The sequence below is a fragment of the Hirundo rustica genome, chromosome 5 (genome assembly GCF_015227805.2).
Source record: "Hirundo rustica isolate bHirRus1 chromosome 5, bHirRus1.pri.v3, whole genome shotgun sequence".
NCBI lineage: Eukaryota > Metazoa > Chordata > Aves > Passeriformes > Hirundinidae > Hirundo > Hirundo rustica.
Window position 1 is genome coordinate 24479512 of NC_053454.1, and position 27053 is coordinate 24506564.

At 35.8% G+C, this 27053-nt stretch overlaps 1 protein-coding gene across 2 annotated transcripts in view; it reads right to left on the reverse strand.

Moving 5' to 3' along the window:
• Window positions 1-27053, reverse strand: part of KCTD8 (potassium channel tetramerization domain containing 8) — a 92858-nt gene that overhangs the window by 38214 nt on the left and 27591 nt on the right. Inside the window, exon 2 of one of the 2 annotated variants that reach the window (XM_058420676.1) lies at window positions 13701-13738. The exons of the other annotated variant lie outside the window; for it this stretch is intronic. Coding sequence (XP_058276659.1) covers window positions 13701-13738 — 38 coding nt within the window. The remainder of the gene's footprint in view (window positions 1-13700; window positions 13739-27053) is intronic. 2 annotated transcript variants of the gene reach the window in all.

Here is a 27053-nt window from a genome sequence, read left to right on the forward strand (position 1 = left end):
TAGTGAAAGACTGTTTATGCAAACAATTTTCTGACTAAATTTATCAAAAATATCACTTGCTGTTATGAAAAAGTGGTGTTCCCAAGGCCTACATCCTAACAATTTTATAAATACAAATTCACCTTACATAGACATAAATTACAAAAAAATATTTTAAGAAATACTTTTAAATTAGGTTTTACATAGAACTTTTTTAACAAATGACATTTTTCGCATGTCCCAAATATGATACAGTATTTCTAATATCCAAGTATCATTTTTTTATTAAAATACAGATTACATGAAGTTTGCTCATCAGATGTGTTCATTTTTTAATCACTGCTTATAATGTGTCAATCTTTTCTGTTAAAGAACTGAATTAAAAAATAAAAATATGCACATTAAGCTAGTTGGGTTTAAGGCACCTTTGCATGATTAACTGGAGAAATTAGCATGTCTTAAGCAACTGAGAAAATATTCTGTTTTAATGACATAAAGCCATGTATCTATGGGCATTAATTCTGTAATTTAAAAAAGCGACAACATTGTAGAGCCAAAGGACACTGCTTAGTAAAAGGGTGATTTTGGTAACTCACACATAAAGGAAGCAAAGTTGGCATTATCTTTCCTTCCCATCTTTTAAAATTCTAGTGAAAAGAACAGCCCATATGGAACCATTTAACTTTTCTTTTCCTATGTTGATGTCAGCTTTGCAGTTATACTTGGCATAACAGTTTTGATTAAACATTTTATATAATTGTAAGCTTCCTGAGGGGACTCAGAATGGAACTATCAGGTGCTTGGGTGACATTCCAGATGGCAAGAGATTTGCTCAGCTTCACACTCCTCTTCCCACTGATGATACTAAACCACACTGGAATTCATTTGCAAGTAATTCCAAGAACCATCAGGCTAAATTTCAAAGAATTTTTAAAAATCAGCAACTCTGCTCTTAAAACAAAGCAGACGATTTGCAGTATCTGTTTTATAAACAATTCCAAGGCTTTCTCTTGAGTAATTTTTAAACCTGTGTCTGCAAGGGTTAGGTTCCAAAAGCTTCACTGTTGCACTGTTACATGTGAACTGAAATGGCTTTCCAGAGTTAATCCTTTCCCACTCCAGATTTGATATGCAGCCAAATGGATAATTGAATTAACAACCTCAAGAAGCAGACAGGTTTGGTAAGGCCATGTCTAGAAGTCAGCCTATAATCAGATTCATTTGGGCTACCATCACAAATGGCCACTATCTAGACAAACTTCATTTGCCACAGCAAGTTAGCTTCTGCAAGCAGTTAGGAGGGATCCAATCTCACCTGCAGAAATAGCAATACAAAGGTAAACCTTCAGTGTGCTCAGGAACAAACCTGAGGACAATGCTGCTCTATATTCTAGAAAGCATCAGATGTGGAGAGCTTGGAGGACAATCACAATGACATTCTCAGAAATCCCTAACACGCCTGGATCTGCTGTTTGCCATTTCCCTGCTTCCAGTGGGCTGTCAATGTTTCATTCTTGTTTCTCACCTGCAAATAGAATGTTTTGAAGTGTATTATACAGGCATAATGATTGAGCTGGACTGGCTTCAGGGGTTTTTCTATCCCATTAAAGTGGACATCTAGAATGGGACTTGAGCACAGTGGAAGTATTTCCACCCAAAGTTTCATCCCAAAAAATTCTCCCTGGCTATTGAAAACTCCTAAGATCACTATTCTGAGTTCAGGCCCAAGACCAAAGCAAGACGGCTTCTTGTCATGCACAAAACTGTACTAGGCTGAACTAAATACCTGTCACAATAACTAAATACTGAATTGGCCTTTGTTTCATTTTAACATCCTAGAAGATTTTATCTGGTGGATTTTAGGCTCAACACCCAGCAGCAGACTGGCTTTCTGCTTCCCATTCTCAGTAACACATGGCTGTGACAGCTTGAGGATGCCTGAGGAAGAAAAGTAGCTATGGGGAAATGAGTACAGTTTTTGTATTTCATCAAAAGACAATAATGATAATGATGTGTTTGTCCTGCTAGAATACGTTGAAAGAGTGGTTATAGGTACAAAGTCAGAGATATTTTGAATACATAGTTTTTGCCTAACCTGGAACCAAAGCTTTGTTCTGTGTGTGGAACAAAATTGCAATGCAGAATGAGAACCGAAATAATGCTAACAACTACAAGGAGTTACTGACTAAAAGTAAAGGCTCATCAGAGAGTATGTGCCAATTCACTCAAAGTTAGTGCAACAGCAGGAGAGGTAACTGCAGTGAAATTAATGCCTGATTTGTTGATCCCAATTCCTGTTATTCACTCTGTATTATCCACTTTTTTACTGTTAACAAGGAAAGGTAGAAGAGCAAATAGACAAAACTGTATAACTTGATTCTCGTCAAAAGCTACAAAGGAAATGGAATACTTTGGAAAGGGCTTCCCTGTTATTCAGTAAATCATAGGTTTCAAATGAAGATTCAAAGTTCTGTCAGAAGTTACCATCCTCTAAAAACAATCAAGGAATTTAGCTGTGGGTAGTAATTTGAAAAATTAACATCAGTAATATAATGTTGGACTTTTGATTAAGCAACTCTTGGATGTCAGGTTATTTCAGGACAGAGTTATTTCAAAACTTGCTTCACTCTGAATAAGCAGGATATAGAAACATTGCACTGGAGCATCCTAACATAATAACAATATGAACATGAACAAATTAATTTTGTGGAATGACCTCTGCTTTCTCATCAATGTAATTTGCAGATATATTGATAATATATATATATATAATATTATCTATCTACATATAGATAATATATACATTATATATGATATATATTTATAGATAACACATATTATATAGATTTTATAGATAATCTATAACATATCATCTATAATCTATAATATATATTTATATTTTTTATATATTGATAATAAATCTTTTATATATATTCACCCTTGACTGAAGGGATGTAAAACTTAAAGCAGAATTTCACTATATATCTTTGAATTAAAGAAGTAAAAGTAATGTGAAACAGGAAAAAGGTCAGTTATATCTGACCTTGAAAGATAAGAATGAGCTGCAACCCTTTAAATCTTCAGAAATCTCAAAAAATAAATTTAAAAGGAAGGTCAATAAAGGACTTAGTCAATTTGCTTATGAATAACACTTTAATGAAAAGTAAATCTTCTGTTCTATCAGATGAATAAAATGTCATGTGTGAATTACATTGCAGATCTACAACATAAAAGAGAATTAAAAAGAACATTCATCTCATATATATAGGAAAACTATTAAAAGATTTAAACAGTAATATATAGGTTTAAACCTTTTTTTTTTTTTGGTGAAAATAATGCTTAGGAAATAACACTGTAATAATAGGAAAAGTCAAATAAAGTTAATTTTAAAGTTAATATATAGCCAAAAGATATAACTTAAATTACATTTTAGGTTTGAACGCTGTTTTGAAATTACTATGACAGGCATTTAGAAGTATTTGTTTATAGTACTGGTATTTTTGGTGTGGTTATATTTAAACATTATTTCTGCAATTTTGATCTATCAGTTTGTTGGAGGATTTTTTTTAATACCAGTCCTGAGTTTGAATACAGTGAAGTCTTCAGGACATAAACATCAATTATAAACCACTGTTCTTACTGTCCTATTGATCTATTGATTTAAAAATAAAAATGGAAAAAACATTTGAGACATAGCATAGTCTTATGGGACAGGAAGCAACCCAACAGCAGAGCTACAAAAATATTTTATGCCACTTCAGAGACACGAACTTGTAGAAAATTCAGAATCCATTCAAGGAACAACTACTTGAATTTAAATAACAAAGGATTATATCTTCTGTAGCTCTTACAGAAATCCTTGTTCAAGAAAAGAGTAAAAAATGGACAGGACAACATTAATCAAGAAGGAAATCTTCAGAAACAGGATCACACATTATCTCTGCAAGGGAAGATTTTGCTTACAATTCACTTGATTTACATCTACTCATTTCCTTTTCTCTTCTCCACTTAGAAATTTTTTTTTACAAGACAAGTACTTTCAAAAGAATCTCTGAAATACTTCTCTTTCCATAAATAAAACTGCCAATAAATATCTCATACCTGCTAGAAATTGATGTGTAATTATGTAACTTCCCAAGTTTTGGAAAGTTAGATTTCAATGTCATAATGTCTGAGATTACTTGGATGTTCATGGACTTTTAGTCTGCCAATGATATAATAGAAAAAAAGTAGCTATTATTACTCTGTTTACGCAAAATATTATTTTCAATTCTTAATAAGGTAGAAGTAATCTTAACTAGAGACATCCCCCCCCCCCCCCCCCCCCACCCCCCCCCCCCAAACTTTAAGCAATAGTAATTCTTCATATAAAGTTATTTTTGGAACCTGTGAATTATATAGCTATTCATAGTCACTTTTTGTCCCTGCCAATACTTGTCACAAACACCTAGGACAGCTCACCTCAGAGCAATCTTTGGTTTTTTTATTTTTTTTTTTTAATTTATGTTTCTTCAGCCTTCTAAAATGCTGTAAAGTAACAAAGTTTCCCTATTCTTCATGAATGGATTAACAAATAGGTATTTGGAGAGGTTTTGGGAGCATGTGAAATGCCAGGAAGTTAGGATGACAGGATAAAATTATTTGCAGCTATAGTGATGCCACCATACTGATCTGTACCTAAACAGGTTTGTCGTGCTGTTTATAGTGCTTACTTAATGATAAATACCTGAAACTCCAATAATTTCTAAAACTTTAGCCACCTATTGGATGTATTCTGTATTTTTAATCCAGGAAAGTCTCCTCTGTTCAGTTTTACAACCTTCTCCTAACTTCTGAAGCAGAAAATATGACTATTATGTATGGAGAGATAACAAGGAAAGTCCCATCAAGAAATTATTTATCCCATGAATAATTTTATACATAGGTAAAAAAAGAGTCCTCCTTTGTTAAGAACTGTGAGCAATCTGAGGCCAAGACTGCCTGACTGACATGCCAGTCATTACAAGTAATCAGAAAATTTGTGGGGAAAGATGCGCTGATGATGAACCATTTTAATGCTTCTAGATTTTTTCTTTTCTTTTAGCGCAGACTTGTACCGCCTGTTGCTTTTAGATATTGCAGGTGACATATTTAAAATAAAAATGCAACAGCCTAGAAATTTGCATTGCATGTATGTTTCACAAAACAGCTATGGGTCAGATGGTGGCTAGCTGCATAGAGCTGCAGAAGGGGATAAATCCTCCTAGCTCCTCTTGTGCACCCGTCTGGGAAGAACAGCAGTTCCGACACTGAAGAACACAGCTGTTCTTTCCACATTTTTGCCCCGAGAGAAGTTTCTGGACTGCTTGAAAATCCTTGGGAAGGACAGAAGGAAGTGAATTTTCTGGTCTCTTTTAGCAGATGTTCCTTAAGGTGCATATTATCTGCACGCTGTTCCTTTCTGAGGTCATTGAAAGGACATGGATTTTTCCAAAGGAATCTAAAGAATAAGGGGAAGGAAACTAGCACACTTGGTTTGTTAAAATACTGTTCCTTGTAACAGTCAAATGTAAATATGCCTGACCTTCCCCTTCAGTTTGTTCCTCTGTAAAGGAATCAGAAAGAAAAGTAAATTGTACACTAAAACAGGGAATTTTGAAACATGAGGAAACAGGACTTTCTTGGTTTCTGACTAACTGAAATAAGGGAGAACTCAACACTTTTAAATATTAGCATAGTATTTACCCTCAAGGCAAATGAAACAGCTCAGATCAACCAAAAAACCCTCCCATGGCAACCAGTAAAAACAGGTTTGGCATTTTTAGGACAGAGGTTCTGGGACTGCTTACACAAAAGATTCATCAAAAATTTACTGAAGCTGGTAATAGGGCAGCTTTTTTCCTCATACAGGACTAGAGTGAAAACACACAAATATTCAAACCTTTCTAAGAAAAACAGCAATGTACATTTGTTTCTGAATGGACTGTTGCATCTGTATCACCTTCATATGTCAAGAATAATTTGATTATAGAAATACAACAAATAGAAAGACTTAAGGAGAAAATACAGTGAAGCGTAATACAGCCAGGAAATGGAGAGCAAGGCACTCTGGGATGCTATTTTAGGGCAATGTTTTTATTAATTAATCTCACAATCACATAGCATCGGTCAGCTATGGAAAAACATTAAGGAAGAATGAATGAAAATTGTACCATAGAGAAAAAAATAATGCATAATAAGCTGATCACAAAATTATCTGTGTAGACCCTCAGAAGAATAGTAGGTTGAATCATACAAGGAACAAAATGTGTTCATACAACCTGTGTTGGGAATGAACAGAGCAACAACTGGCTGAAACAAGGGGAAAATGCTACCTCGTGCTTTTATTCTCATGGGCAGAGCAGATTGACACTTTGGGTGGCTGAAACCACAGCGCTAAATATTCATTAGAAAAGGCATGCATTGCAAATTCAGGTAAGCTTCTTTGGAAACAATGAACCATTTGCAGCTGTATGTTTCCCAAATGTATTATTTTTTTCATGATACAGGCAATTTAGCTGGATAGGATTTTGCTGGAAAAAAATAAAGAATGGACTGCCTGGACTGTTTTTCCTCCTTATTTTTGGCCTAATTATTGGACTCAATAATGAAACGAAGGATCAGAAAACAGAGAACGGTTTTCAAAATATATCCTGAAATTAAGGTTCAAAATGTGCATACTCCCCTGTATAGACCTCCCCATATAGTGAAAAACAGACACAAGTAATGTGATTTTGATATGAATTTTAAACAACAAACATTCTTTAAAAAATTCTCAAGTCCCAGGAATTTTCACATGCAAATAGAAATTTTGTGTGTAGTCATATATAATGAATATTTTGACACAAAAATCACAACAGTAAAGCTTATGGAGATGTTTTAAATTTTACCTATGTCTCTAACCATATAACTATTCCCTGTGCATCCCAGAGGTCTCTATGTATCACATTTTAATTACTTCTCATTTACTAAGAACTACAAAAAAGTTTGATGCTGCCCTTTCATATTCAGTGCACTTCTTTTTCAAGAACAGACAGTGATTTTAGTGATTTCCTTCAGCTGAGTCCCTGGCCATATTGCTTTGGTGTATTTGTATTCATGGTGCAGTGCCAGAAAGATTTCCGCTGTCAGTTATACCACGTGCTGATTCTATACCATTAAAAATATATAGCACCATTGTCAGCTGAAGAAGATAATGAACTGAAAAGCGCATTCTAAAGGAGTGTTTTAGTAAAGGACCTCTAAATCTCAGTAACTACTATGTGGCTATGACCAGGAAAACTACATCCATGGACTAAATCCATGGTGACACAGCGGTGAATGGGACTGCCCAACTGATTTCTCTTTTCCTTTCTGCCTGTTAAGAACAGCTGCCTTATTTTTATTTCTATTCTCTTCATTCTCTAATATATTGGAGATCAAAACATGCGGGAAAACGTTTCCTTAACAATACCAAATCAATTATTAAAACTGCAGTAGTTTTATTTGTCTTGGCCCCAAATACAAAGCAGATGAATTTCCCTTAATTGCACCTGAGGAAATAAAACTGTGCTGCTAATGTGCAATTCTGCTATTAAAATATTTTATCTAATGATATTTAAATGAAATGTTTGGTGTGCACTTTGTCCCTAAAAGTCAGGGTTATTTTTTTTATTTTCAAAGATAAAGAAATCCTAGTTTTACATTTCATTGAAAGCAATCATTGTAGCAGACAGTTTCCAGCTGAATACTTCCCTCTCTGCCTAGGTGTTTACATGTCCCTTGGCATATGTCTCCTTGTAGCATCTCAGCATTTCTCCAGTTCATGGTATGCATCACAGCAGGTTTTCAAATACTGTGGCTTGAAGCTATGAAGGCAAAAGTAAAAGATAAGGAGATTCTCGTCTGTATTTATATTTCTTCTTTGTACATTCTTTATTTCTTCTTTCCCATCTCACAAAATCATAATAAACTCATCAACCACCCCGGTCCCACAGATGCTGGGAAGCAAATGCAAGCAAACTGATGAGTCTCAGGAGAGGCCATTCCCAGACACATCATCAGTGTGTTTGCCCAACAGGCCAACACTGCTCAGTACAAAATGCTTCTGAGCTGCTTCTGCCATAGGAAAACTTTACATTCAAAAACACTCCCATGTGCTCCCATGCAGAATTCACTGAGATGCAGAACAAAATATAAAGGAATCTGACTTAAAAATTACTCATGCAAGGAACTTGTGACTATGTACAATGTTCCCCCATCCAATCAAGTTTTCTGTACAGATATTTTTTTCCACATAGAAGAAACATCTTCCATTCCCAGCATTATTTGTTCTGAACACCTTATTACATATGATTAAAAGTTTAATAATATTTTGATACAAAAGATCTTTTGCTTAATTACAAGAGAATGACATGAAGCTAGTACTGAATTTTGTCTCTCATTCTATATGTGAAACTCAGTTAAGTTTTTACAGAGCATCTGCAAAGGTTTCCATGAATTCTCCCAGTGTTTGCTTCAATGTGAACAGGGTTCATCCCTCTAAATTATGATAGCTACCAGCAACTTTAAATTATTCGCAGCTAATGCGGTAGAGGAAAGCCCTCAGACCTCCTGAGGTTAAAAGGACAGATGTGGTGTTAAGCTGGTATTCTGTCAGCTGTGAAGATGTGATGCCTGTATGACTACCAAAACAGCCTTAAACTGCTAATATGCCACTATAGCACTGAAGAGTAATGGTTCTGAACCCAAAGGTTTAGGTCATAATGTTCTGAGAATCCTGTAAACAGTGAAGTGGATATAGCTCCTGCTACAAAGACAACACCCTAGTACTCTAATAAATTAACAGGCTATTATATGCAATCTTTTAAAGAATGACCACTTTATGGTCTTAGTTATACTGCTACTGAGCACCTGTAACTTCCCTGTAATTAATTTATCACTAAATTAATTTAGTGTTTTCTCACAAGGTGCCGGAGTAGGTATGAAATACACATTTTATAGTGCATTATATAACAAACAAATATCATTGATTTCCCATTAATTCCCATTAATTTCAAATACAACTATTTGGTTTCCTACCAAAATTGGTTTAGAAAGCAAAATACTTCATATATTTTGCTTGATCTATCCACTTTTAAATAAATCAGTTCAATCTTCTGGATTTCAGGATGGTAACAAGACATCTAGACATTCATAGCATTCATAGCAGAAAAGAACTCATTGCTTGACTTGAGTTCATGCTAGACATGAGTGCTCTGTAACAAACACCTTATGTGTCACATCAACTACTGGTGACAGTGTCCAGCCATAGCTCTGGGCTGAAGATTTTGTGATCCCAATTAATTTACAAGCTTTGTTTTGTAACACAAGACTATGAAGATACTACGATAATTATCTGTTCCCTGTGAGCAACCTTCAGTGAACAGCGTCTCAGTCATCTACTGTCTCCCAGCATCTGAGCATTCTTGTAGGACTCCCCACATTTCCCCTTCTTCCCTTCCCAGAAATGTGTATTTCTCCACATTTCTACAACAGTTCTTTTCCCTTGAAATGGTGAAACTCTACAGTAAAGGAAAAGTATTCTGAATATAAGACACTACAAATTCACTACAACTTAAAAAAGACAAGTGAACTCACTATGTGAAGGAAGATAAAATGACTGTGGGCCATATTGAGAAGGAAACTGCAAAATCAGCTTTTTCTTGGTTCATAATCTCCACATCCATGTGGAAACACCTACTGAAATAAATAGACATAAAAATATGTGCACACGGGATTGTTTGCAGTTTCTTAAAAAAAAAAAAAAAAAAATAAAAAATTTGCTGTGCATTCTAAAAAAGTGATGACCAAGGAATGAAGTACATGATTTTCGATGTAACTCTTTTTTATAGTTATAGTTTTAATTTAATTTTTACCTCATTCAATTGAAAGAGATTTTTGTTCCATTTGCAGAAGCAAAGTTTAGCAGGAACCAGCAGGCTGAAAACTTATACATTAAGAAGAAACTAAAAAAAACATATGTAATAGTACCAGCCAGTAATGCTTATTAAATCATGTCCCAATGACAGTAACCTTACTGCAGAGCTCCTCAACACAGGTCAAATATTTCATTAATAAAAAATGAAAAATCTCATCCCATTAAATCTTACTACACTTACTGTTATTATGAACACTTTTATAAGAAAGTACTTTCCTTTTGCTATAATTTTTCTAAAGAAGTGAACGATGCTTCTTTATGACACATTAGATAGATGCACTGTATTTTTGCTGTCTATTATTTTAGTATTTTATTCTAAAATAATTCCCAAAGGTCTGCTTTCAGTGGAGAGCAGCTGGAACTTTATTTTTTCTAGTGGCTGCAAAACTTTCCAGAGTAATGTTATGCCTTGTTCATGTATTCATCACTCAGCTCTGATGTATGCTGACTAGTTCTCAAGTTAGAAACATACCTACACAGAAATGGAACTGAACTACATTGCCTTTCTAGTAAAGATTTACTCTTCCGAGAGGCTCAAGGGAAGCCCTGAGACCTTTCCTCTTCAGTATTGGTGAACACTGCCTGTGAGGATGTGAACTCAGTGTAATGAAGACTGTGAGTCTTGTGAGGATGTGACTCAGTGTGTGATGCGAACTCATGATGATGCTCTAGACTTTAAAATTAAAATAGACCTTTATGATTAGTCAGAAAATGAAAAAAAAGAGCAATATATTACATGCAGGAATTGCCTAATATTAATTGCCAGCAAATGAAACCAGCTTTTTCTTTTAATGCCTCAGTCTTCTACATGTTCACCACAAAAAGCTGAATTTGTGGTACTTGCAGGCAATTGAAGGTCAAAGAAACCAATTAAGAGCAGCAGAACAAAATGGACGCATTTTGACTTAGGCAAGGACAAAGAGTAGAACAGTAAATGCTTTGATGGGAACCTCAGCTGGACTAAGAGGATACATATTATGACGTGTCATTACAAAGCACTGAATATGGCACTAAAGTTCCAAGGGAAGGAGACTGGGTTCCATTCACCTTGGTAAGAATGGGAGGAACAGCAATGTTGATCAACATCGTGTTAGTTGGAGATTTTATTTTCACATTTGTCTCTACAATGAAATGAGCTGATTCTGTGACATTAACAGAACATTTAAATAAATGTTAATTAATTTGGAAAAGTCCTATTTTGACTTCAGAATCTGCTGTTTTTTCTGCATTTTTCACTAATCACAGGAGTTTGAGACAACTTGAGTTCCTCCGTGCTGTTTTACAGGATTGTGTGTAATGGCCTTGATTTTGAGTAGGGTTTCTGGAATGCCATTTTTTAAGTTTTGGATTTCCTTTCCAAGAACCCTTCTTAATACCATTCTCTTCTCTCTGTGTATCCAGTTCTGTTTCCATGTGCATGCACGCTCTCCTGAAACCCCTGAGTTGCAGAAGCCATATGAATATGGTTGCTTTTCAAGTAACTTTCAGTTCAGTAAGAATTAAAAAAATTCACAGCAGGATTTACTGTTTCAGCTTGGGGCAGGCTGCTTGAACTTTCCAACACTGAACTCTTGGAGAAATACTAAACTACAAGTAGGTTCTCCACCCTCTTAGTGAGGAAAGCCAGATGCAAAAAGAGATGAAAGAGACACAAAAGAGAAAAAGATGCCTGCAGCTAAATTTTACCTCTTGTTGCTTTCAAGAAACCCAGCATAATTTCACCACAGTTTTCAGCGGGTGACAGGTAGCTGGTATCACTCACAGCTTACTACATTGCAAAAAAAAAAACATGGGGGAGGCTGAAAGCCACAGAACTGTAGCACTAAGAAAGGTTAATAACCTGACAAATTTTCAGAAACAGGAAACAGCTCTAAATTTTTGCTACCTTTGTTGCAACTTAAGACAGAGTTTGCCAATTCTACAGAATGAGAGACATCACTGAACACATCTCCTCATCTGTTTACTTAAACTTGAAGAGTTTCTCCCTAAAGGTATCTATACCCCTAATAACGACTGTTCTTCCATGATGGTTTGCCAATTTTGGATTATGAAAACATTATGGAATCTTTCATCTCTCCATACAGTGTCCATAAATGGTTTAGCTATTCTAGTATATTTTAACAGATGGACTTAGTCAACAGCTGAACTTTTAGGTTTTATCTCCTTTATTACACACAGGAGGACATAAGTTCACAAAGGTGAACTGTACTTAATGGCTAGTCTAGGGGGACAAAGATGTTTTAAACAAATATTACTAATTCCAAGCATTCAAATTCAACAGATAAACCCACAATCATAATATTGGCTTTAAAGCCTTGAAAGGAAAAAGGGAAAAGGATTTGTTGTTTTCATTTCATCTGATTGAGGTGAACTTGTCAATCATTTCTTTCTAACTTAAAAAAGCCAGTAATCACTTTAAAATATAATAATAATAGTAGTATTAACAACAACAAGAAGAAGCAAATCTTAAATTCTGAATTCTAAGGTGAACCCAGGAGTTTCATTGTAATTTTCTGAAAAAAAATACCAAAATGGAGTGGCATATGAGGGTTCTTGATAAATCAAGGAAACTGTCATAGAATTTAAGCAAATGCTGCATTACTTGATTTTTTAATAAGGAGATATATTAATGTATGTTATTCAGGTATGTTATAGAGTATTAACTGTATGCAGCTTTTAAAGACAACATCTCAGAAACACACATCAAATAGATATTATTCTTGACAGTAATCAGAATCAGTACAGCTACTTTACAGATGGAAAAACTGGGGCAGACGGAAAAACTGGGACACAAAGGACAGAAACTACCAGAAAAAGGGAGTAGCCAGCTAAACCCTTATACTGACCTTATAGCTCAAAAATCCAACAGAAGCATTCCCTGCCCAACAATATCCCAAAAGAGTAATTTCTACATTTAAGCATTTTACTTGTGGACAATAAAATGTCCAAGATGAACAAAATGCAGATTATTATTATTATTATGTGTAATATTGTGCAATTTTTCTCATTCTTTTTTTTCTAAAAATCCTATTTCTATGCTTAGCATAACCACCTGATAAGAGCCATTTCCTGCAAGCTTCAGATGTGATCTAAATATAAACACCTGTTCATTTTGCCTTTTTGAATATATAAAGCTGTCAGGTCTTAAATTAGAGTGAAAACATACCAAATAAATTCAAATTGCTTTGACTCCCTGTCTCTGACACCCCAAAAAATTAGGTAAAGGCAAAGTATAAAAAGAGAAAAGTAGAAAGGATGATTTCAATGTAATCTCAATATTTTTGCCCTAAGCATGGAAAAAATCAAGGGGTGGCATATGATCAAATATAGTTTAACAAGTACAACACTTCTGTCACTTGGCAAACAGCACCTAAATTTTATTATTTAATCCTGGGAAGACTTGTGTGCAAACCTAAATTTACTCCAATGCTTAAAGTTTATTGTGTACATAAATCTTCAGGATCATATCTGAGTCATCCATTTAATCCTTGTGATATAAAACAGTGTGTCACCATATAAGGTAATATATCACTCATTATTTTTGGAATAGGAACTTTGTCTGGGAAGATCACTCTGATTACAAGGGATAACAAGCAAACATTTCCAAAAGTGCACAAGAACACTTCACATGGGAAAAGCTGGACATGAAAATAATCAGATTTCAGAATTACAGCTCATGTTTACAAATCTCAGAGACTTCAAGATATAAGATCATTTGGCTGATTATTCACAGATTACAACTCACCTCATTTTGACCTCCCACATATGACAAGCTATTAAATTCTGAAAATGAAAAAAAAATTGAAATGAACCATGGCCCTATAAAATAAAGCATAAAAATCAACTTATAGCTGCAAACGCTCTGAACTGGAAAAAGGCTGTATTCACAAATAGCTTCCGTTCATTATGGAGCATGTTTCTAATTTCCTACTGCTGACTCATAGCAATTAAGCCCGAAAACATAGTCAAGATAGAATGACAGGCAATTCAGTATTGGCAGATAAGGTTATTCACAGTGTGAATTTGGCTCTCAGGACAAGAAATGAGGTGTCACAAAATCCTAGAAAAGCAAAGTTTCTGTGTGCTTTAATTTAAAAATTAGAGCAAATGGAAAGAGGTATATGGAATAATAAGGCTGACAACATTATGGGTTTAGTTACAGCCGGCATAGCAAAAACAGGCACCTGAAAACAGAAGGAATATAAAGCACTATATACTAGTTTAGTAATGGAATAATCTGTCACCTACATCAAAGAAAACGTTTGGGCAAAAAATGCATTGTTCTGACAATATTAAGCATCACATGCAAACAAAGAAATAAACAAACCAAATGTAAAGTTACAGCGATCCAAAGAAGAAAAGAATCAGAGTCATAAATGGAGCTTTTGCATACAATCCCATGAGCTAAGTATTCAGAGACAGGTTTTCAATAGCAGGGCAAATATGCATGCACAGAGGCTTGGTTAATGCTCTACTACAGTAATATCAGGCATATTTCAAGCCTGTAAACTTCAACACTGAGTTTTTATTCCTTTTATTAATTTAAACCAGCTGTGAAACTAACTGTGCAAAATGAGAGTTCAGAGAAGTTTCTGACAGTCAGTTGCAGCCCCTCACACTAATGTTTGCATGATGACACTTCACACCAGGCTGCAGAACAACAGAGAATTCCAAGATCCCAAGGGAAATGCTGCTAACCAGAGAGCTGGGATGAAACTCTGGGACTATCTTCATCACACTGTCATAAGTATGACCATGACAAGAATAAATAGTGGAAAGAGCTACTTCAACTTTTTCAGCTATCTACCCAAAAGTAACTTGTGAACTTCTTTACCTGTATCTGCAAAGGGAGGAGGAGAGTGCATAATCTCTAAGATTCATTTCAGCTCCTTAATATTCTGCATTTTAATATCTTCTCATCTGAATCCAGTTGCCAAGGTATGCACTTTTCATAAGAAAATGTCTTTTAAACTGTGAGAGGGGACACCTTGCTTAATTTGCTTCATACAGCTAATTCTTCAAAAGTCACTTGGTCTATTTCCAGAGATGACTTTTTCAAAATAGGTTTAGCTTTCAATGAAGGGCATTTCACGAAGGAGAAAAAGCCCTGCATGTTACTATTATTTCAGATCACCAGTAGTACAGCGTATTTGATGCTTTAAGATCAACACGTTGAAGAACATTAAGGTTAGATTATGATTATGTTACAATGGTTCTTGCAAGAGCTGCTGCTGCATTCATCATTAAGGCATAAAGTGCAAACTACTGGCCTGGGCAAGCCTTCCAGCACAGATGGGCTGCCCCAGAAGGCAGGGATTTTCAGCTAGCTGAAGCAAAATAAAATTATTTTCCACTTTGTCTTTGAGCATTTAGAACAAAACAAATAAAAATCGACCTCTGATTGGTAGTTAAATGAAAAAAGAAATAGTGCTAGTGGAAACACAGGACAGGAGCAAACACTGTGGCTAGTTTTCCAAGTATAATAGGTGTCTGAAAAAAGATACATAAAATTTGCACAACTACATATATAAGACTAGAGTTTAAAGATTTTTTTACAATCAAATGCAGAAAGGGGCATAAACTTTTTTCATGTGCAGATGATGTTAATGTCCTTCACCATCTTAGTGCCATTTAAGACTTGAAGTACATAGCAACATTATTTAGAACTTGGCAACTATTTCTCATTCACAAGGTCAGATGCTTATCTACAACCACAAGACTTCAAACAGCACCACTTCTCTTTAAGAATAAGTATCGTAGTCCATGGATTATCCTTCATAAGACGAAGAAAACCTGAGGGCGGGAAATTCCATCTCTCCTGCATTCTATAAAAGCACTTCTATCTCCATCCTCTGAGTATTATTTTTTTCTTCTATTTTTCATGTTGTCATTGACCAATAAACAAACTTAGAATAAGTTTATAAACATCTCCATTTAACACTCCTTTTCATTGTCACAAGCCTTATAATATTTAATTTTTAGGAGAAATGATAATATATCCTATTTTACATGAGCATTCTCCAATGAAAGAATTTCAATATCAGGGATCCTCAGAACTCCAGACAGGAAATTACAGACAGCTGAAGACTGACATGCTAATGTCCACAAAAAAATTCTTATTTATTCTTATATCTTCTGGAAGATGGGTGTAGATAGTCACAGCTAAGGTCAAAAATATCCTATCAGTCCAAACATGTCAAGCATTTGTAAATTCAATAATGGTTAACAAAAAAAAAGAATAGCATACTGGCTCAAAATTATGAACTTAAACCTAACCCAATTATCAACACCTGAATCTTGATACTGGGAAAGTGTTCTATGTGAAGTATTCATGAAGGAGGGGAAAAAAAAAAAAAAAAAATCACACAGATAAATTATGAATTATTTTCTCAGCTTTTTTTCAGGACACCAAGTGACATTCTTTGGTCTCTCCAAGTTTCCTTTGCTTTAAACATAAAACATTATCATATTTTAAAATTTAATGATCGAGTCATAAAGATATTACAAAGGATCTGTGAATAATAGTTACTTCAAAAGTATTTTAGATGGGTAAAGTTTAATGTTGACTTTAAAATTAATAGTTTTATCATTTTCCAACAAAATTGTCTGCCTTTTCCTGGTCAAGTTTCTTTTGGGCAAGGCATATCAAATTCCAGAGAAAATACATAGTTTGCAAAATTATTTCCTAAATAACCCAGACATCTACTTTCAGGACCCATGCTTTGGTGTACCAGAATCTACATTTCAAATATTCACCACCAAATATTTTTGCACATTTATATACAAGTAAAGGAAGTACCACTATAGGATCATCACAACCCATACACCTTACTGGACATCTGCTATTTGACATTGATCTTACCTATTCTTCATGACTTTCTCTTTTGTAGCATAAGCTTTAAGGCCACGTGGAGTTCATTTTACTACATGACACCTTCTGCCAGCAGACTTTAATTTTGATGCTTTCAAACTCTGCTTCTTATAAATGGTCAAACAGCTCATTTTGTATTGCAACATTATAATTAGCTTCATATCACCTCTTAAAAACATTTTAAACCTATTAAAAAATTATTGTTTTATTCAGATGAAGTTTTAATTTTGAGAGCATGAACTTAGCCCCAGCTGAAATCATGATAACACTAAAGTAGGTCATGTCATTGTCTTAAAATAGATTGTGCTGGGGTGGAGTTAATTTTCCTCACGGTCACTGGTGTGGACCTGTGTTCTGGATTTGTGCTGTGTTGACAACATGGAGATGGTTTTGTTATAGTAGAGCAGGGCTTACACGGAGCCAAGGCCTTTTCTGCTTTTCCTGCTGCGACACTGGTGAGGGGCCTGGGGGTGTGTGGGAGGCTGGGAGGAGACACAGCCAGGACAGGTGACCCCAACTGACCAAAGGGATATTCCAGACCATGTGACATCAATGCTCACTGTGTAAACTGGGGGAAAGGAGGAGGAAGAGGGAATGTTTGGAGTGACAGCATTTGTCTTCCCAAGTCACCATTATGCTTGAGGAAGCCGTTCTCTCCTGGAGATGGCTTGAAATTACAAGTGAAGAAGGTCTTATGTGAAATGTTATCTAAATGCAACAATATCATAGCTCCAAAGACATCATTTTGCACTTGGAAATGTTCATTTCAATTCATTAAAATTGTACCTGTGCACCTAAAAAACACAAACTATTGGGGTCTGGTTAAAAAATTGCTTCTAGATAAATATTTTAAATATTAATAATATAGTTTGACTTTTGTTTAGATTTTGTATATTGTGTTATGCACTATTATTTCTTAATTATGTTTTGTCACCAGCAAGTAATTAATTTTCCTCATACTTTTCTACTTGAAAGACTTCAAGAACCTTAAGGCATTCTGTGAAAGTTTTGAACTTTGGATTTTCTTTGTACTTTCCATTTCTCTCCCATATTCTGCTGGTTCATACTTACATTTTGAAAACCATTGCATAGAAGGTCACTTTTTCTGAGTGAAAAAGAGAGCTGTAGCAGCACTAAAACAACACAGCATTTGAGTAAATAGAACGGAAATTAAATCTCCATAAACATAGTTTATGAAGGCAACAGAAACTCTTGTTGAAATAATTTACTAAATAAGTTTTTAGTGACACTGTTATCACTAGAACTTACATCTCAAATCTGAAGCTGCTATAGAATTGAGCAGCCTTGGTATTCAAGTTTTCTAAACCATGAGCTAAAATAATTTTGGAGTCATCTAAGCCCTGATGTTTTTCCGATTTTCCCAGGTTTCTCATACTTTCCACACAAGAACCATTTTATTTATTATAGATCTCTTGGAAAGCTATTCCCAGCTAGGACTGTCATTTCATGTATAGGCAAGTAAAATCAGCCAAGTACCTTGAGTTTAGTCTTCTAAAAGGAAAAGGCCACTGATAATTTTGGAATATTTCCAAAGTCGTAAGTATGTGATTCCCAGGTGGAATAATCAGCTTTCTGTAGCAACAATTCAATAAAGCATGTGTAATGTCTTCCCAAAACATTGTTATTTAGGAACATAGTGTAGTTTTGAAACACCAGTGGCAAGACTTGACATCTGTGTAATTTATTGTAAGGATCACTATTTTTGATACACTTAAGGTAACATTGTGTACTGCCTTAGGTGTATTTTGTATCTTTTAAAATTGTGTAGTGTTACTTTCCATGCAGAGCATGTGTTCAGCTATCGCAATAGCCTACTGATGTTAGCCGAGCATCTAAAAAAAGCAGTGTCAATAATATTAACAACATTAATTTTTTCACTAATTTATAAAAATTAGTGAAAAGTTTCAAAAACTACAAAAGGCAAATAGTAAACAGAAAATTTATCTATTGCAAACAATCTCTCTCTTCAGTGCCAAAAATGCCATAAGTGCAAAGAAATGACATATGGTCATAAAACCAGACAGGCTGATAGCCAGCAACTGGGTAAGTGAACAGTAAAAAGGACAAAGCATATTAGCCTAAGTCAGCACTTGCCATGCCAGGCTGTTGGTTTGGTTTCTAAAGAGATGCAATTAATAAAGAAAGAAAACATAAGAAAAATCTCAATATTGACAAATGCAAAGAAAGAGGCAATAGCAATAGTGGTCATGTTGGACTTGGTGATTTTCTCTCTGAAAAAGACATCAAATTCCTACATAGTCCTGGAAATGAAAGCAGAAGGCAGAAAATGTTGTGTATGCATAAAAGGCCACTTAAATTATATGGGGTATAAATATCCAGGTAAGATGCCATTATTGCATATGCAAAATACTGTTTCTGGCCCACAAAGAAATTCTATCACACACAGCTCCTCCCTGTGAAGGAGGATTTTGTGAAGGAAGATTTTGCTCATAATACTGACCACCAGAAGTCACACTTCACAGCTTCACGCTGCTGGCTTCTTCATCAAGACATGTCCCACTCCACAAATACAGCTCTGGGGCTCTGGCAGGAAGGGTGTAATCCTGCAGAAGAATGAGCAGAACCAGCAGGAATGTGGCACTGCTCCTTGGAGAAGGAAGCAGCAATCCTGAGAACATGCAGCAAGCACTCATAGCATTAAGAGCTGCTCCAGTCACTGAAATGGAGTGCTTGGAAATTGGATCAGCATACCTGAGATGCATGGAGCAACTCAATATAATTGCTTCTGCATCATGGAATTTGATTTCAGACTTCTCTGAATTCAAGAATAATTTTGAAACAAGAGAGATTGTTTCCAAAACAAAATACGCTGTTGTTTCAAGTGGCCCTGTTTGCCATTATAGGCACTTATTTCATCTGATGTATGGAAAAACAAGATATAACAGCCAGTTTTCTGTCTAGGCATTTCTATCTACATCCCCTTTCATTGGCTGCATATTTCAGTTCCAGAAACTCAGCACATTGATAACGGTACTGATGCTTCCACTGCTGAGCTCTGAGGAATCTCTGAATGCTGCAACACTGGCCCTTCCTTCAACCCCGTGTTGTGGGTCTGCATTTCCTCTGTGCAGTACTTCAATCACCATCCTTGTGATGTGCCACTACAAAATGCTGCTGGATTGTGCCATTCTCCCTGTAGCAAGTCTGGATATTAATTTCCCTCCTTGGCCAATCAAGTCCTAGAAATGACCACCACATAGCCACCAGCAGAACATGTTCTTCTGGATATTAAGAGAAAAATGATTGAAAAAAATATTCAGAAGAAAAAATCATGCCACTATATTCTTAAAGAAATAGCTGTTGAGCAACATTAGCCATGTTACACCATACCCCAAAAATTCTGCGTTTCAAAGCATATCCAGGAGAAAGTGTTAAATGAGTGAATTACTCAACCAATTACTCTGTGGCACACAAGGTGCTATCCAAGAAGCTGTTGTCTCAAATCTGTATTGATGCCTCTGTGTTTTTCTAAAAAGAACACAGACTGTGGCAGACTCCTACTTGAAATGAGTCAAGAACATAAACAACTACTGCAGCAGTTTCTGCTCTTTGTCTGGTGTGACGAGTGAGTTACCAGGTCCTGCCATATCCAGCAACAGACCATCATTTCCAGTGAATTTAAGGACTTTGCTATGAATCTCACTCATTTAAGCTAACACCATCAATCAGGCTGAATAAATGATGTAGACAATTAAAAGTGCCTTACAAAGAAGGCTGAGGGAGACCAGCCAACAAGACTCGTCAGATCCCAAGCTGGGCAAAGACAATCTCTGAGCAGCAGTACTACAACACAGACAGCACCTATGTCTGTGTTGAATGTGTGGGATTTTATTCCACCACCAATCAGCCCCCATTCACAGTCCAACTCTCCTTACTCTTGTTACTCAAGAAAGACACGGTGTTGCTGTGCTTGCAGTACAGGGGCACTTGCAGTCTGCAAGAAAACTTGCCCAGTTGAGGGAGCTAGATATACCGCAGATATGTGCTACACGTGCATGTTGTAGAGATGGGTATTTCATATAAGGAGAAGGAATGTGTATGTACAAGTGAGACTATTATTTTGGTGAATAGAATGAAAGTTTACACATTGTAGGGAGGTAATACAAATAGAGATGAAAGAGTAAAATCTGGATTTAAATATTATCCCAGAAACCTCACAGACAGACCGGGCAGTAGAGGAAGGAAATGAGAAGTTATACATACCTGGTATGTATATTTTTTCACACTGTGAGTAATTATACAATTGCTGACAATCTCAGTGGTGGTGTAGAGCATGCAATTACCATGTGTTTGAGCCTCATTGCATGTGGGTTAATCGTAAAGTTGCTCTAGTAAAACAGCTCTATAAATCTGCTGCAGAGACATTGTCATCAATGGACAAGGTCCTGCCTAAGACAGACAGGAAAGAGATGGGGAGGTTTTATTCTCACTATTGCAGAAAACCTGACAGCATGTTCACTGCAAGTTTCAAAGAATCTAGGAGCTCAGGGAAATAATTTTAGGAAACTTAATTTCTTCACATAATTTGGTTTAGAGGAATGAAATTGTCCAGATGATATGTATCCTTCTTCTGTACTTGTGCTGAGCATGGGAATACTCAGGGCAAGGATGGCAAGAATGCTGTCTCTTCCTAGTCCCACATGCTTTACTTTCAGTAAGGGGCCTCTGTCAAACACTGGTGAGAGATACAGTTTTCAGCCCATAGAGTTTCAGAGCCAGGAGGGATGAGCAGAGTTGAATGCATCCCTCTTTCCCAGCTGCTGGCAGGCAGAGGATTATTGCACGCCTAAGTAGACAGAAACAACAGACAATTGCAAATCATCTGTGCAGAACCCTGTAGTAGGCTTGAGAAACTGAAACTAAAGGTGAATATGAGTACAGAAAACGAGTACAAGAAATAAGGAACAAAAGTCATTGTTTGGAAAGCTTGCTATTGATGGTAGCTTTTGGTAAAAATTATTTCTTCATTAATTTTACCTGGGCTGCTCCTAAAGACTGGGAAAATGGTTCAGGGTCTTAGAGCTCTTATTCCAAACCTGCATTATCCCTCTTTCTCTGTCCTGTTTCTCCTATTCCTGTCAGCCTGGCCGTGTTCTATACACTTCTGGTGACATCTTCATGGTGTAGAGCTCACCAGTCTGCTAGGGCAATGTCCAAAAGATGAAGATGATCAGTAAGAATGCTGTCCAACCCTCACTACATAATTGCTGAGACAGAGAGCTGCAGCCTTCCTTTCTATGTTTTGTACAAACTTTACAGGCTCGTAGCTGCTTCTGCATTTTTGTGCCCCTAAGGGATGAGGTATTACTTGAGATGGATGCCTAGGTCTCACAACATCTTGTGTACAGTGAAATTAGCCTGTCTAGTCTAGTCTGAAGCAGCTGCATAATGATCAAATGTAGCACTAGGCTTGCGTGGATTTTAATTGCATCTTAGACATCTAATTTCCCATCTTACAACATAGAGACATGTACAGGCAACAAGAAGTTGCAAATACTCATGCTGGATGGCTACTGTTGAGGACAGTGCTTGGAAATTGATCTTAATGGAAGGGAAGAGCACAGGAAGGTGCAAAACACAACAAAACAATTTTTACCAACAATGCATGGGAATGGAAAGGCTGAAGCTAGAAGAGTAGTCACTAATGCTGACAGACTGTAAATAGGAATGGAAGAGAAAAGGCAGATTAAACAAACGGGCACAGATGAAAGGCAGCTGGTTGTGCCTGGGAAGGATGATGATTCAACAACTCAGTGCTACTCAGCGAGAGACAATCTTTGTGAACACACAGCTAAAGTGAACTTATTATTTATACTAAAGCTGCTAGAAGCAAGTGTGAAAATAGGTCAAACTGCAACAGTCTAAAGTAGCATGGGGAAAATGAACAGAGCATGTTCTGCTGTTAAGTAAGGAGTCAGAAGTCTAAAATCTGAGCAGTTCTATGAGTGAGAATTACCAGGGAAGTGCTCTCAGAAGAGAAGTATCTGTACCTTCACTCAATTCTCCATTTTATGTATAGTAATTTTCTAAAGATCACGATGGAAGCGTCTAGGAAATCAAAGACAAATAGATCAATTATAAGGGCAGAAACTTTACTTGTGGTTGTGTGCTGTTAATGAGGAATTCTGAAAACCACAGATTTAAATATGAAACAACTACTTATCTTTATCACCATATGTTTCAAAAAACAAATCCTACCTATGGTGCTATTAGCAACATCAAAGCTTTTGAATTTTTTCTGGAAGTATTACATTTTCCATTTGGCTCAAAGACATAGAGGAAGGCTTTTCAAAACCTTTGGGAATATATCACAAGAACAGTTACATATATTAATAAGAATATGCCCTGGCCTTGTAACAAAAAGACCAGCTTGCACATTATAACCAAGTCCAGAGGGACATATGTAGGTGAGTTGAAGTACAGGTGACTAATAAGCAAAAATACTCATACCAGCTCATTTCCATTTCAACAGGAGCTTGATATTACATATTAGATGAAAAAAGTCGGAAATCTTTCAAAGAAAACTGTGCTTGTTATTTCAAAAGCAGTTATCATTTTAGCATATCGTGTGGAACTAAAGGCCAGAGAAAAAGATTAATTTTCAAAATGCTTGCTCTTCTTTTTTTTTTTTTTTTTTTTTCCTTGCTTAGCTACTCCCCAGCACAAATAGGGAAGATGCAGATTTTACTCTTTCAGATATGTACTTCACATGATTTGACTGGTTGTAGTATTAGACTTTCATATTTCTCTGTGACGCAGTTGATGATAGTGATGAAACAAATGGCATCATGTGATTATAGACATCATGCCTTTGATTGACCAAGAATTCAATTATAGACATTTCACAGAAAGAGTATGAAAGAGTCCAAAGCTTTAACCTGGTAAAGTCATCCTGTGCAGTGTTTTGACACAGTTTCCATCATGAAAATAATCAAAAAATCTAAGGCTTTTTCCATGAACTTGGTTAGATCTTTCATGCTGGACTATAACTCAGACATAAATGTCCATGCTAAGCACTTGAAAAGTAGGCCTTAGCGAAAAGGTAGTTCAAAACCCACATAATGTTAGTAAAATATACAATTTCATTTAATAGCAATATATGTAGTTCTCATGAGCAGTTTTCCATTAGACTACTCCCAAATGACTGAGCCTATCATAGTCTATTGATAGAATGCCAGCTCACAAGACACAGACTGGATTTTGTGGTTGAGAATCAATTGGTCTGACAGTGCCAATGATGCCTTCTGTTAGTATTAAATATAGTTCACAGACAAAAATTACATATGTGAACATATGTGTACAACTGGCACTCCAAATGCACCACATGGTTTGATCAAGCAAGGAAAACAACTGATGAGAAGTTTTAAATTCTGACTGCAGATGTGGAAATATAGCAAAATGGGACTTGTTATGAAAAAGAGGTGAATAAAACCCTACGGAATTTGAATCTCACACTACTTCCTATTTATTGCAGAGTGCATCTACTCCATGCAAAGTTCTGAAGTGGACAGTCATGAATTTTGTGCAGAAGCACTACATTTCAGGAATTCTTTAAATTCACCATGTACCAAAAGCCAAAGGCAAACAAAACATCTAAGTAAATAGTAGTAGGAATGTCTTTTTGAGTCTAGAAGAGATAACGAATCCTATCACTAAAACACAGCAGTAAGCCTAATTTTAAAGTCACATGTAAGTTATAACTTTGAAATTAGATTTGTTTTTTATTTCATTCCTGCTTTTAGTATAGTTTCCTAGCAAATTGGTACATAAAAGATGTCAAGAGAAAACAGCAGGCAATCATTATACACTCTCAGACTCTGAAGGAGTTGGATAACCTGGGTAACTCAAACTCACGTATAATGCAAGACAAATGCAAAACTTGGCCATAAGAACGCATTGCAAGGGTACAGTGGGAAAACGGCAGTGTTGCTGAGGACTGTGGAGTGGGAAACCCCCCAGCTGGCACCCGGCAAGCAGTCAAGAATGTACTGTGCCCTCAGCCTGGGCATGCCTGCACTCCTCCTGAAATGAAACCTGCTCATGCAGAGCCAGCTCTGGTGTCTCTGCATCAACGGCACACTGAACCCTGAGTCTGAAAGATTTATCCTTGGATAATGAAGAGTTGACTGTATCTGGATGAGCTGAGCCCATTTATTAAACATGTCATCTCTAACAGTGGCTACAACAAGCAAAAGGAAGTTTTTCTTTGCCGTATGCTGTTTAATGAATGAGGTTCAAGCGCTTGAAATCTTCAGTGCGTTAGCTGCTTGTTCAGCTAAGATAATGCTTCTCACAATGACTTTACCCAGTATTATGGATTCTGCTTCAACCTGTCATTTTGCTACTGTTAGTTTTCAATTTTTTACGAAAGCTCAGCATGGAGAATTAGTTTTTACTGAAAAGACTAAAAGTATTTTTCTTTTTTATTTTTTTTCTATTTCAAACAGTTAAATTTATTAATGTAATACCTTACCTGTGGTTTGATTCTGCAAAACGTTACCATTTCCAGTTTCTCGCATGCTTAATGTAGACCTTAAAAATGCTTTGCAGATTTGTATTGTATTCTCAGATTGCATTACACTTTATTTAAAGGAAATGGTAAACTCACGTGCTCTGGACATGATATGAGCACTAAATCATATATTTAAAGTGCATTAAAATCTTCAACTGTGAGTGGATAAGTCTGAAAATATTATTACTAATACTCACCAAGAGATATAAGATTAATTGCTGTTTTTTACCTTCTTATACCATTGCACTTTCATCATCTCTGATGACAAGACATTGCTGTCAGCCTATCTGTTTAGCTCCAATCACAGTATCTAGAAACATTTTTACTACAAACTTTCGGAACCACTATGAAACACATAATACAATTGAAGACTGCAGAGAAAGTTTCTGCCAATTTGACTAAATAGTCTTTTAATGTTTTTATTTACTCCTGGGAAATCTAGAATTCTGACAGACTACAATCTAGATTGCTCATTTCACTCTAACACATACTAAATTTACAAGTTCCCTTTGAAATTACTAATGTTTAAAAAATAATATAATTAGTACTATTCTTTAACCCACCAAAAAAGCATACTTTGTTTTTAAAACATTCAAATGTTCAAGAATTCTGTGCAGCTAGTTTTCTGGAATCACTACAATAAAGTTCAGTAAGAACAATATCCAAATCCAAGGCAACAGGCTATTATGTAAAAAATTAAAAATATATTTGAATCCAGGAAAATTTAGAGCCAAATATATAATGTAAAATCATTTTAACCCTAATGTATGTAGTTGTATGGCTACCATAGATAAAAGCACAGTTAAAAACATAATTAGACCAACAAATTTCTACAAAGAAATATGCTGCTGTTATCTCAGTGGGAGATAACCCTGGCCTTTAACTTGAAATAACCCTGCAAGTCACCTTCCTGATAAACAATGCAATATTAATATCACAGCTGGGAGCAGTTCTCTGAACACTCACAGCAGGTATCAAATTTGTTGCTTCATTTTTGTCGGAGTTTTAGCATCCTTTTCTAATGGATATCTTTAGCATCAAGTAAGAGGAAAAAGTAGAGTTCAAGATATAATTAAAGTAATTTCATATTAAGCTAAGAGACAAAATTATCCACAGAGCAGCAAATATTAAATCATGAAAAGCATGAAAGTAACAAATTATTCAAGCTGCATTTTAATGCTATGATTAAAGATTCTTATTTACCAGTAATAGAAAAATAAGCATATAAAAATTGAAAAAAACCCAAATACCTGGGGAAATCCTTGGGTGCGTGTTCAGCTTACATTGAGAGTCCAAGTCAAACTGCATGATTTATTATGCTGTCATAGATAAACTTTTAGGGGGGTCTGTTGCGATAGAACAAGGGGAATTGTTTCACACTGAAGAAGAGTCAAATTAGATTAGAGATAAGAAAGATTTTTTTTTTTTTTACAATGAGGGTGGTGAAACACTGGAACAGGTTGCCCAGAGAGGTAGAGGATGCTCAGCCCCCTGGAAACATTCCAGGTCATGTTGGACAGGCTCTGAGCAACCTGATTTGGTTGAAGAAGTCCCTGCTCAATGCAGGTGGGTTGGAGTAGATATCCTTTAAAAGGCCCTTTCCACCTAAACTATTCTATGATTCTATAACCCACCTTTTTATTTTAGTTAAAAAGAGATCTCTATTAAGAAAA